General features: G+C 55.4%; 1 protein-coding gene across 3 annotated transcripts in view; it reads right to left on the bottom strand.

Annotated features, from left to right (window-relative positions):
* The window catches only part of PEBP4 (phosphatidylethanolamine binding protein 4), a 198,307-nt gene that overhangs the window by 179,544 nt on the left and 5,099 nt on the right, over positions 1-13,664 (bottom strand). For all 3 annotated transcript variants that reach the window (XM_059695133.1, XM_059695135.1, XM_059695134.1), the window contains exon 3: positions 11,177-11,303. In XM_059695133.1, coding sequence (XP_059551116.1) covers positions 11,177-11,303 — 127 coding nt within the window. The remainder of the gene's footprint in view (positions 1-11,176; positions 11,304-13,664) is intronic.

Raw genomic sequence — 13,664 nt, 5'->3', positions numbered from 1 at the left:
ACCATCAACACCACCACCCTCATCACCACCACCACCATCACCACCACCATCACCACCACCACCACCACCACCATCATCACCACCACCACCACCATCACCACCACCATCACCACCACCACCACCACCACCATCAGCATCACAACCACCATGATCACCACCACCACCACCACCACTATCACCACCACCACCACCATCACCACCACCACCACCATCATCACCACCACCACCACCGTCACCACCACCATCACCACCACCACCACCATCATCACCACCACCACCACCATCATCACCATCAACACCACCACCCTCATCACCACCACCACCATCACCACCACCATCACCACCACCACCACCACCACCACCACCATCATCACCACCACCACCACCATCACCACCACCATCACCACCACCACCACCACCACCATCAGCATCACGACCACCATGATCACCACCACCACCACCACCACTATCACCACCACCACCACCATCACCACCACCACCACCACCACCATCAGCATCACCACCACCACCACCACCACCATCACCACCACCACCACCACCATCACCACCACCATCACCACCACCATCATCACCACCACCATCACCACCACCACCACCATCACCAACATCATCACTACCACCATCATCATCACCACACCCCCCCCATCACCACCACACCCCCCCCCACCACCACCATCATTTATTGAATGCTTCCTGTGTCAACACTGGCAGCCTTTACATATATAATCTCTCATAATCTTCATCCAATAATCTTCACTCAGCAAACATTTAGTAAGTGCTGACTATGTGGTAGAGACTGTTCTGGTACTTGGGTGCATAAACCAGAGATTCCTGCACTCAGGGAGCTCATATAGTAGCTTTGGAGTGAAAATAGATAAAACCAACAGACAAATATAGTAAATGAAGAAATTATATGTGGGTTAGAAGGTGATACATACGATGGAAGAAGTAGAGAGGACGGGGGCTCAGGAGGGCCTCCTTGAGAAGATGACCTTTCCGCAGAGACCTGGAGGAGGTGCGAAGGTGTCCCATGAACATCTGAGGAGGCAGCATGGTTCAGGCAGAGGGAGCCGCCAGTGCAGGGCCCTAAAACATGCTGGTGTGGTCAAGAAACAGAAAGGGTGCCGGAGGCCGGGAGCCAGATGAGCAAGGCAAAAAAATGATTGAGAGTTGAAGTCAGAGAGCTGACAGTGGGCTGGCTTACATAGGTCTCGTAGGCCATTGTGAGCACTTTTGCTCTTACTCTGCTGACTTGGGGAGAAAGGGAAGGATTCTGAGCAGAGGAGTGGCGTGCTCCGGCCTGCCGGTTTAAGGGCTCACTCTGGCTGCCGTGTTGAGAATATGCTGGGCATCTGGGCGACAGCTAGAAGGTTGTTGCCTTAACCCCGGATGACAGGGGTGGCCCAGGCTAGGGTGCTCACAGTGGCAGAGAAAAGAGGTTGGCTTCTGGGTAAATTTTGAAAGTGAAGCCAGGAGGGTTTCCTGGTGGGCTGGCTGTGTGCTGAGAGAAAGGGCAGTGGTTGGTGACTCAGGACACTCAGTCGGCAGCTGGAGGCTGGAGCTGCTCTTTGCTCAGATGGGGAAGGAGGCTGCTGGAGCAGGTCTGGGGGAGGGTGGAGACTGGGCACCTGGGGTTGGGATTGCCTTTGAGGGCTATCAGATACTCCAGAGGCCCTGAGGGTAGGACACCATGTAGACGACATTTAAAGTCATGACATTGGATGAACCCACTGAGGGAGAAAGTGTAAACAAAGGTGAGAAGACCGAGGCCTGGGATTTCTACATGAAGAGATGGGGAGAGGAGGAGCATCCAGCAGAAGAGTCTGGGAAGTGAGGAAGCAGAAAAACCCAGAGTGTGGGGCCCAGAAGCCAGGAGGCGGAAGTGACCAACTGGGTCAAATGCCAGGGATCAGCCAAAAAAGATGAGAACTGAGAACTGGCCACTGGCCCTTACCCAGAAGTGGGTATCATGCCCATTTTAGGGTGAGGAGAGGAATCGTAGGCGAAAGTAACTTGCCCCAGGACACAGATTCATGAGTGACAGAACCAGGACACGGGACAAGGGCTGTGGCTGCTTCTCCCACACCCCTGGCCACTGAGCACTCTGACCCAGGGCGTCAGCAGCGCTCACTCCCGCTCATGAGCCGGAAGTGTGCAGGTCAGGGATACGGGAACAACAGAGAACCACCGGCGCAATCCAAAACTCTCTCTAATGGCGGGTGTGAGGGGCGCTTGCCCAGCGCGGGTCTGCTCAGCCCTCCGCCTTTCCTTCCTCCCGGCTTCACCCACCTAATTAGGAGCCTGGAGCCTGAGGGCATTTCGAGTTAGTGGCCCCTGGCTTAAGGGATTCCAGTCCAGGCATATTTATATTTGAATAGGAGAGCATTTTCACAACTGACTGGCAAAGGGAGTGATGGGGCGAGGGGCTCAGAGGCGTGCACACAGGACCCAAATTAGGGACCTCCGTTCCTCATGGTGGGGGGGGGGGTTGTCTCCTCTGCCTGAGGCCTAGCAATGTTTTCCTGTGCCCAGGCCCATCGCCCTGCTGCTCTAGTTGGGAAGGGCAGGATGACGGTTGCCTGTCTCCCTCTGGTGTCAGCTCCTCCAATCGCAGCCTCAGGAGACAGGAAGCAATCTAGGCCTTCCCCGGAGCAGGGCCTGGAGAGCCATGCCTCTAGGGCTGGCCTGGCCCTCCTCCCTCCCTTCCCGGCCCCTCTCGGCCTTGTCTTCTTCTGCACGGGGCTGGTCTTTACCCATGGGCACCGGGGCCTCTGAATTCCCGGTGCTACAAAAAGAACTCATGGGTTAGAAGGTCCGATGGCTTAGCCTGAGTCTCCCTCCTGTCGGAGATGCAGGAGAAACCGGGAATCTCTGGTTTGTGCACACCCCTGCACGCCCCCACCTCCCTCCCCTCTTCCCCTTCCTAAGTCATTCACTATTGCCAGGCCCAATTATGAAGGGAGGTGACGGGCCGAGGGGACTCCACATCCTACTCCTTCCTGGCGTTGGCTTAGGCCTGGCTTCGTCCCCGGGCCTGCAGCCGGGAAACAGATCAGGCACATGGGGTGAACACTTGGGGACGATGGGGATGGAGGGGGCGCAGGAAAGAGCAGGGCACAGGAGCCAGGGGATCCGAGTTCCAGTCCCATCACCCACTTCTCTGTGCACTGGAGCAAAACTAATGTCCACAAGGTTGTGAGAAGCTCACACCTCTGAGCGTCTGCCTTCTGCTGCTTTGGGTTCCCCATCGTGGACAGATCACCCGCCTGGCTTATCCCTCAGGACTGGCAGGAGGTAAGGACTGTCCTCACAGGGAAAGGGGTTTGAAATTGTAAAGCTTACACTCCTGTACCAGGAGACAGCCCCCTCCCCAGCACCCTGGGAAGCGGCCGCTCTCCTGCCCCTCTCCTGAGCACGCAGAGGTCTGCCCTCAGGAACTGACGTTGAGAGACAGGCAGACGGGAAATGAAGGGTGAGAACAGCCGCGTGGACACCAGGGCAGGAGTGGGTGGATCCTGTCCGCTCAAAGTCCTGCTAGAAGCGTCCAGTTAGGGAGTGCAATTCCCCAAAGGAAGCTTGTTGAGGACCGCTAGCAAACACTCCGTTTAAATATGTCGGCTGAAACTCAGAGCGAAGGCAGAGCCACGCCCTGGGGGCCCGACCTGGTCAACAGACTGGGGCGCCATTCAGTTTGACCTTCCCGCCCAGTGTTAAGGGGGTGGATCTCATGGTGTCGCCAGGAACTCAAGGCCCACCCAGATGGGATGTAACTCCCTGTTACTTGAGTATTTAATAAATCTGCTTGCGGTGCTGACGCTCTCTGTGTCTGTCCCTCCATCAGAGGGCAGACGCCACACCCGGCCCAAGCTTTTATTCTATTTTTGTGTCTGTCTTTTCATTTTTCTCAAATCCCCAAAGCGCCTGCTCCTTAAAAGAGCCGGTTCACGTCTCTCTCTCCGTGCTGGACGCAGAGAAGAGACCCCAGCCCGACACAGAAGCTAAGCCGAGGGACAGCGGGTCTCACTGGCTCGGCCAAAAATGGACAGCGTTACCAGAACCTCGGATGGTGAAGAAGGTGCTGGAACTGGAGTCAGGAGGCCCAGGCTGTAGCCTAGGCTCCCTGTAATCTGAAAGGCCACATACAGTAGGGTTACACTACGACACCCCAGAAAAGGCGGAATCCACGGAGGCAGTGACCAGACCAGCAGCTGCAGGGTTTAGCAGGGAGGGAACTGTGCGAAGGCGGAGCACAGAGGGTCTGTGGGCAGGACTCGACTCTGCAGGATACTGTAGTGGTCAGTACATGTCACCATGCCTGTCCAAACCCCTGAAGGTCCGACACCAAGAGCGAGCCCTCTGCCAACATGGACTGGGGGTGATGATGCTATGGCAGCGCAGGCTCACCGGTTATAACAAATGCGCCCTCTGGCGGGAGATGACAGTGGGGGGGTGGGGGGGAGGTTGTTGGGGGCAAGGGGCCATGTCCGTACGTTCTGCTCAATTTTGCTGTGAGCCTAAAACTGCTCTAAAAATATCTATGAAAAATAAATAGATACATAATTTCCCTTGAGCTCTGTTTTCTCGTCTGTAAAACAGAGACGCCATACCTGCCCTGCCCGCCCCACACGGCCACGGTGAGGCCAGAGGGGCTCTGAAACAGGCCAACGTGCTGTTGCAAGTTGGGGTGCCCTGGTAAGAGAGAGAGATCCCCTCGAAGTCCAGATGATGTGACAACTGCCCCCCCCCCAACCACCACCACCACCACTACCCGCCCAGCAGCCGCCCGCCCTGCCCCCAGGCCCTCACCCTCCTGGAGGCCCTCTGCCTGTAGTGGACACCCCGGCAGCTGCTCGCCTGACAGCACCTCCCCCGCACCCTCCCCCCCTCCTCTCCTCCCCCACCCCCAAGTCTACAAGCTCGAGCAAATAGTAAGGGATGTTACAATCCTCAAAGCCTTGTCTGAACTCTTCGGGCCACCACCTTCCCTGTCCAGTGACAGCCGGCGGCGAGCCACTGCCGCCTTCAAAATTGGCGTTTGTCCATTTAAATGGCGCCAATGAAGGCTGGGCAGCTATTTTTAACTCCCAGAAGCCTCTGCTCACACTCTCACAGACGGCAGTGAGCAGACCCGCACATGCGAGGAGCCCCCACGGACATGCCGAGCGACCTTTCCCTCAGCCAGGACGCAGACCCACTGCACTGCCCCGGGTCCCATCTGCCCCTCCGCGGAGCAGCCCCCACGGTTTTTCAAAGAAGCATTATTTGATCTGAAGAACATCTGGAACCCGCTTCCCAGCACCGGCCTGGGCGCTCCTGGCGGACATGTGCTGCTCGGTGGGAGCAGACGTCCGGTCGCCCAGGGGCACCAGGGACTGGACCCGGCTTCATTCCGAGGTCCCGGAGGCGGGCGGGGCCGGGCCCGGGCTGCCGGGTTCTGCACACCCCGGAGCGGGCGTGTAGCGACAGGAAGGGTGGAGGGGACAAAGGGCACTGGGCACGCGGATCAGGCCCAACAGCTGCTGCTGAAGCGCCGGGGGGCGATAGTCAATCGCACAGGCTTCTGAGTCCACTGTGAACAAGGACCGCGGCTCACACTCTGCATCGAGGGGCCGAGGGCAGGCCTGGGTCTGGTTCTGTTTGCGTCCCTGGCTCTGGAGCAGTGTGGGCAGAGGGGCAGAGGAGGGCTCCTCCAGGACCTGCTCCGGGGGCAGATGCACGAATGAGCCCTGACCCCGTGTCCGGCCCGCTTCATCAGGCTGGCAAGGAGCAGGGGCCTGGTTCCTCCACTTCCCAGCCTGGGCAAGTGTGGCTCTGGGCAGCCCCGCCTGCGGTTGGGGGGATGGCTCATCTCCGCTCTGCCCAGCTCCCGGCGCTGCTGGGAGGACCCTGAGAAATCCCGCAGGGGAAGTTCCTTTGCAGCCGAAAGGTCACGCTGCCCAGGTGAGAAAGGCTGAGGAGCGTGGCTCCTCTTTCACCTGGTCCAGTGTGGCCACGGCACCCCCACAACAGATGGCTGAGCCGCTGGGCTGGGCTGCGGTGCGGTGGGTACGGCTGGGTGACTTCAGCAGACTTGGACCGGGGACAGAGGATAGAATGACGTGTGAGCCTTATCGAGGTGCTGGGTGCCGCCTTCCCAGGCCGGCTCCAGCCGTCACCCCTCCTCTCTGTTACAACCTCACCGGCTCCTGCTCCGGGACCTCCAACTCACCAGGCCTCCAGGACCCTCCTGCCCCCACGAGGATTGGGAAGCGAGTGAAACACAAGTCCTCCTGCACCTCCCACCCTTCAGACTACAAGCCAGTCTCTCATCGTAAGGACAACTAGTGCCATTGATCCGTTCCTGTGCGAAGCACTGGGTGACAGGCGAATCGATCTGATTCTTCCCTCAACCGTCACTGGGCCCCTGGTGGCCCTCCCCCTCTGAGGAGAGTCCGCACCCTGCCCTGACCTTACCCACTGCCCCGGAGCTCCGGTCCCCCTTGCTCGAGAGCAGGGCCAGGCTGTCCCCGAGCCTGGCCGTGCAGGAGCCCCCAGGTGTCTGTCTGACTTGACCCCTGCCGGTCAGCCCCTGTGACCACTCCGTGTCCTCACCTCTGCCAGCTCCGCACCTGAAGAGTCCATCTGCCCCTCCGGCTGCGGAGGCCCCAGGCTAGGCCTCCAGCAACACAGACGCTGCAGACGCAGGTGGTGCAGGGACCTGCCTGCCCTCTGCCCTCCGCCCACCGTCCTCCCCCTCCCACCCCCCCGCTCCCGGGAGGGAACCTAGGGCCTCGCTGCCCTCACTGGAAAGCTGAGGGACAGCAGGACAGAGCTCCTGTGGTCTTTGTTTCTTTCCCTGAATGCAATGCACATTCCCCACTTAAAGGCAATTTTTTTTACTTCAAAAGGATTCCAGCTGCTTCAATTCAAGGTGAAGAATAAGCCCCAGTCTCGAAGCTTTCCGTTTTCATGGGCTCGAGAAGGGATGCGTTTTAAGATGTTTGCCTCTTGCTGTTTGCCAAAGTGCCAAGGGAGAAAGCCTCCTTTTACTTCAACACCTTTCTCAGCCCTCAGCGGCTGCTGGCACAGGGACCGGCCACATTTCCCTGCATTACTTCGCCTTCTCAGGAACCCACCTGACTTCCTAGTTCTCCCTGCTTCCCACTTCCCACCCCTCAGCCACACCCACCTGCGTGTGGGAGAGACAAGTGCTGGTCTGGGGTCCCCCCGGCTCAGCAGCTTTCCTTCAGATGACCCAGGACGCCCACTGGGCTCACATGTCTCATAGCTCACACTCCACCTGCCATTCATTCATTCATTCATTCAGCCACTTGGTCACCCGGTCAGCCAACATGGGGTGTGTGATGCTGTTAGGGGCTGTGGGTGCTTCAAAGAAATACAACACAGTCTTGTTATAAATTGACTGAAGCTACGAATATACAACCGCAATACAAAACAGAAGGAAGTGAACTCTGAGTTTGGAGTGTAGAGGACATTAAAAAGGCTCAGAAAAAGAAGAGATCAGCTAGGAATGGGGGTGGATCCCAGAGGGAGGGAGGCAGTCAGGAAAGGCTTCTTGGAGGAGGAAACATTTTGGTGGGGGCAGGGTGTCCCAGAGTGCAGGGTCCAAATATGGGCAGTGCCTAAGCAAAGGTGTGGAGGTGCCGGAAGCCAGTCCCAGCATGTCATAATTGCAAGAGTTTCATCGAAAGGTTGATGGAACTTGGGGACTCAACAAGGGCTGAGTCACATATGTTGTCACCTGTTGGGAATGGCTGAGGGCATTTCCCCAAACCTGAATAGGGATGATTGCTTGCTGCCAGACCGCTAAGGGCATCTTAATCTACATATTATTGCCTCCTACTGGCCAAACACCTGAACAGCCGTAGGCTAATTCTTTCAATCTGACAATGGACTCTGTAAATGTAACCTGACCCTTTGATGTGTATATCTCTGCCTCACCTCAGGACAATTTGTGTTAATAAAAAGCATGGGGTCCCGAGACAAGGAGAGTTTAGCTAAAGCTCCTCTGACCCCCAAATGCCTTTCAAAATTATGTTTCGTCTCTGGACTCTTTATTAAGTTACACACAGCGCCTTCTCCAGATTGCTGAACCCTTCTAGATGCTGGAACAAGAACCCCGGCATGGAGGCACAGCCCTCTGGTGGGCACAGAGGCTCTATCCTGTGCCCACTGCAAGCCTCTCTCCAGGGCCTCGGGTGTGTGTGTGTGTGTGTGGGGAGGGGGGGGGTTGCTCCCTGTACAGTCCACTGACATTCACTGCTTTGGTGGCATTGCTTCATAACCTTTTACGGAAGGCACGGTCCCCACATAGTCCTCCATCAGGCCCTGGGCCCAGAGGAAATCCCTTTATCCTCTTCTCGGTCACTAGGACTATTTCCCCTCCCACTTTCCTGGCCTGTCTCCACCTCCTCTCCACCACCTTCCTTAGAACCACTGCCCTTTCTGTCCCAGGAACGCATCCCCTCAGCAAGGCACTCCCCCACCCCCATGTGCCAGCACCCCAGTGTCTCCCTGAGAGCCGCTTCCAGAGGTCCAGGGGCCATGCCTCTGGAGATGGAGAGGCCTGGCTTACACCCTGGCTCTGCCACTTTCCAGCGCAGCACAGGGCCTGGGTGCTTCCTCCTGTAGGAACTTTTCTTACTTTTCCAACCCAACACCTTGCCCCTTCTGGTAAGCAGCACCTTGCTTCTCCTCTGGGGGAGTACCCCTTCTGCTTTCAGCCCCTGTAGGTTGAGTGGGTGCCCAGCTCACTGTTTGGTTCAGGGCTGGGCATGCCATGCAAGTGGGACAAATCTTGGGACTTTTTATGGTTGGAAAGGGTCAAGCTACTCCCACTAGGACTGGTGAGCTAGTAAGACACAAATCGGAAGCTGCTGAGAGTGGTCTTTGTCATCACAAGGAAAGTCTATTTACACACAAAACCAGCACAGAAAAAAAAAATAGAGAAAAGAGGCAGATAGATAGAGCCCTAGTGATGCTGTTTGAGCACCTGGATACAGCAACGCCTGCAGTCATCCCTGGAGTCTTCAGTTTGTGAACAGTAATGCCTGACTGTTTTCTTTCTTTCTTTCTTTTTCTTTTTCTTTTTTCTTTTGGCTCCAGCTGGTTTCAGTTGTTTCTTGTCACTTGCCACTAATAATCTCAATTACAGAAAAATGTACCTTGCAGACTTGATGAGAGCATTAGACGAAATGACACATGAATAGTACTCAGCATACAGTGGGTACCACCTGGTGAACGGTGGCTTTGGGTAGGTCTAACTGAATCTGCCTTCTCGAAGGTCAAATTTCCACAGTGTGTAGTTCTATAGTAGCACAGAACTCCTTTTCATTTATTTCTTTCCGCCACTTCAACCAACCGCCCTTTGTGCGATCTCTGCCCTCCTTGGCTTTCTTAACCACAGCTCTGTGCCCTTCCTAAATGTCCAGATGTTCTTCCTCCCCCGCCTCCGGGATGAGACAGGGTGGGAGACCCCGGCATCTGGAGGGGATGATAACCACTCTGCGTCAAGTGCCCGTACCCCAGGACCATCAGCATCACCTGAATCCCATCAAACGCAGACTGTCCAAACTTGCTTCCAACTTGTCCCGCCCAAGGACACCAGGTACTCAGAAAAGTCTCCACTGCCATCTAGTGGACATCTGCAGCAATAGCATGAGTAACCAACTGAGAATCCCTGTTGGGACAGCTAGTTAATGGCTGTAAAATCATCTGGCCCAACCTCCGCACTCCTTCAGTGACAAACGCGAGGGTGGGTGAATTCGTGGTGAGGTGAGAGTCCTTTCCCACGGGCGACATTACACTCTTCTGCTCCTGCCCTACTTCTTCAGCCCTCCATCCCCTGGAGTTAGAATCACAGTGACCATTTCCCCGGCTTCTCCCGCCTGCCCATGGCATGATGACACATGTGCCTGCATGTGCCTGCGTGTACAGAGGACTGGGAGGGTGGAGGGGAGGCGACCTGGAAGGTCTCCTTGTTACTTGCTTGCTCCGTCTCCCAGAGGAAAGGATTCTTGTCACATTTGCAATCACGATAGCCTATCAACACTTCGTGTTCCCAGCCTCGGAAACTGCGAGACATGTCTCAGTCTATTTGGCCCCCGATAGTGAAAAACAGTTCAAGAGAGAGAGAGAAATCTATCCCTCTACCCCCACCTGACCCCACCCTGAACTGACTCTCGCTCTGCCTGGCTGACAGAGGGCCAGGCTGCGCTGACAGGTGAAGAGCCCGCTGTGGCCGCTCCCTGCCACATGCCCAGGAGACCCAAAGGCTGGCCTCGGTGGCCCTGCGGTCCCATCCTGATCATGGCCCTCTGTCTCCACCCATTCATGGCCTGAGCCCTGGACACATCAGTCCTTGTCCCTGGGTGGACACCGGCACCTCCCACTAAAACAAAGCACATAGTGAAGGTCACCTTTCACCCCGGATGCTTTGGGGGCTCGGCCTGGCCCAGGAGTCAAGGAAGAAGCAAACGGCGCGCAGAACCCGGAGCAGCTCCCCCAGGACACGGCCTGGACACCACATCCCACTTCCCAGTCCCATGGCCCTTCCCCAAACCAGGGGAACCTTCCAGATCAATATGGTGCTAATCATTTCCCAGTAAGAGGCATAGTTACTTCCCATTCCTAAAGTGCTCCAATCTTCTATTTTAGGCAACTTGGGGTGAACTTCTGAGCGTGTTTCCTGTTGTGATAACCGAGTCAAGGCACACTGACCCCGCTGTTCAGCTTACTCCAGACGTGCTGCCTTTACACACCAGCTCCTCCCCATCCAGAAGGTCGTTCTGAAAGCCCAGGCCCCTTGCACCTTGAGAAAGAACTTCCTACACCTGTCTTTCTCCTCCATTTCTCTGCAGACTCCAAAGTATGCGGCAGCTGGTCCCCACGACTGAGGGGCCAGGCTGGGGGCTCGGGGGCTGCAGAAGCAGGGAAAGGCCCGAGCAGATGGCCCCTGAGCCCCGCCAAAACTCTCCCAATCTGCAACCCTCCCACCCATCCAACCTTCTCCAAGTCTGGGGGGCTGCTCTTAGGAGGCACATGCTTATGGCAACAGCCATCTGTTACCACCAGACCCAACCCAGATGGCTCTGCACACAGCTTCTAGTCACTCAGATGAGCAGGCGCATCCTCCAGGCCAGGCCTGCTCACTCACCTCCGAGGCCTTCGGGAACTTGACTGTTGGCGGGGGCCAGAGGGTGATTTTCTGTCTGTAGCTGTTGCAGCTCGGAACAACCATGCAGCTGACCTCCCCCACCTCTGGGTAGAAAACTTCTAGGCCCCTGCAGAGAGAGAGAGAGAGAGAGAAGTGGTTGGGCCATGTCAGGGCTCTAGGGAGAGTGGGGTTTATAAGGCTTCAGTCTAACACTGTTGGGAATTGTATAGTCAAGTGGGATTGAATCCTAGACCTGCCACTATCTGTGTGGCTGTGTGGCTGTGTGGCCTAAGAGGCACCTGACTTCTTGGTGCCTCAGTTTATTCACCTGTAAAATGGGGACACTAATAGAATCTATGTATAGGCTGGCTCGAGGAGTAAAGTGAGGGATCAGTACAGAGCAGTCAGAAAGTGTTAGCTATCATCAGTGTTTTCTTCTCAAAAAGAACATATATCCTAGGCAAACTAATCAGGGGCCAGATGTGATCAGTGTCTTTAAAGTACGATTATAAGAATCGTATTTAAACATTGCTTTTTTGGAATGTTTTTATTACATAAGGAAATATTTAGCAAATTAACACAGCCTTCTTCATGGCACAATCTGTTTTCTTCCCTTACAATTAAGATCCTCTCAATGTTTGGAATCCCACCACTTAGATAATCCACTTCTTTGGGTTAGACATTGCCCACCCCTTGGCCTACTATTCATTGCACGTTAAAAACGCAAATATCTCTCAGGAGTAAAATACCTCACCACTAAGACTGTGCTGTGTACTTACTTATCTACCTTCTCCCTGAGAAGGCTCTGAACAGCATGAGCGCCCTGAGAATCGGGCTCAGCGGGAGGGCTGATCCCACAGTGCCACCAGGGGGAGCCCTAAGGGCTCACTTGTGTTTAAAACTCAGGGATGTAAGCCAGGCTTTCAAATCGATTATTTACAAAAACCTTTGTGCCTTGTTTTTACTTGCTGCTTCCTCCTCGTCCTTCTGTCACTTTTTATCACAAAGACTCAGGGTCTCCCTAGGGTTTGTCAACGGATGGTCATTGGTGCCAATTCAACACTAGCAGGAATCCCCAATATGGATTGTGGTGAAGGAGGAGACTTTATTCAGTGCCAACAGCTCAACTGTGACACAGCATGGCTGTGGAACAGCTCAACAGTGTTACATCTCAATTATGCAACAGCATGGCTGCGAGGCACCCGTGGGTGTGAGGTGGCAGGGCCCTTCCCAGCTACACAGCTCTGCTCCACTCAGCTATCGTCCACTCCAGCCAGGGGCAAACCCGGTCTTCTGCGGAAAGAGAACGTGTGCTCGCTGAGCTACAGGGGAGCTGACTTACGTGGAGAGAAGTCCCCACCCGCAGCCCCTGATGAATTTGTTCTCAAGCAAAAGAGGATTCCAAGTCCTCACAATTTGATTGGTCCAAAAAGCATTGTCCTGATTGGTCAGAATGGAGCTGCTCTGATTGTTTGGGGAAGATGCTAATGAGGATAGAGCTGTGCAGCTCTAATTGGACAGGAAAACTCTCAGTCTTATTGGTTGAAAGACGAGTCAGGGGACTCCTATGTAAGGCTGGCTCAGATGGCGGGAACACAGCGCAGGCGGGCAGTTCAGTGGAGCCTTCTCCCTGAGCTGTGGCTTGCAGCTCCCTAGAGGCTCCTGTTTAGCAGCAGCTGCCAGGCTCTGTTTGTAGATTTGAGCCCAGGTAGCCACCAGGAGCCCTTTTCAACGGGTACATTAATCTCAGGTCAACAGTTCACTTGGTTAAGATGATACATTGAGAGAGAAGGTCGTGTCCTCAGCCTTTCCAAATAGCCCAGCATGGCTGAGCCGCTCCTCGGTGCCGTGGGTCACCCGGCACTGCCCATGGTTTCCTGCCGGGCGTGACGCCTGAAGAGGCCCAGGTGAAAATGTGATTTGGGCAGTAGAGCTGGAGGGGGAGCTCCTGAAGTTTGAACCTGGGAGAAAGGCAAGGACAACGCCCTGGTGAGGAGCCCCACATTCGCCCTCCTGACCCCACCCTTCCAGGGGCTTCTGAGGCCCTAACTTAGGCAAAGGCAGCTGGAGCCTGCAACACTCGCCAGATGCAAGATTTCCCCTCAGGCCAGCACCCCAATGCCAGGACTCAGGCCGACTGAGGCAGGACAGGTCACCACTTAGCTGCACCGCCGGCTTGCTGAGCAAAGTTGTAACTCTTCACAAGTTTACAGCCATTGCTTTTGGATGGTGTGGTTTTAACAGCTTTTGAAGAACTTTCAGAGGACAGGTTTTCATTTATCCTCACAGCAGCCTTTCAAGGATCATTTGGTTTGTTTCTACCACACCACCTGCCCCTGCAGCTCGGGAGAACTGAGGCTGAGAGAGATTCATCACACGGCACTGAACTGGGAAAGGCCAAGGGTCAGGGAGGAGGGAAACTGAGGACCAGAGGGGCCTTCCCCAGGGAACAAACAGGTCTCTTGTTTTTATCCGCGTAGAGTTGCTG

Source organism: Myotis daubentonii, chromosome 5 (assembly GCF_963259705.1).
Source record: "Myotis daubentonii chromosome 5, mMyoDau2.1, whole genome shotgun sequence".
Classification (NCBI taxonomy): domain Eukaryota; kingdom Metazoa; phylum Chordata; class Mammalia; order Chiroptera; family Vespertilionidae; genus Myotis; species Myotis daubentonii.
The sequence above is the reverse complement of the archived record's forward strand: the minus strand, read 5'-3'. Positions and strand labels throughout refer to the sequence as shown.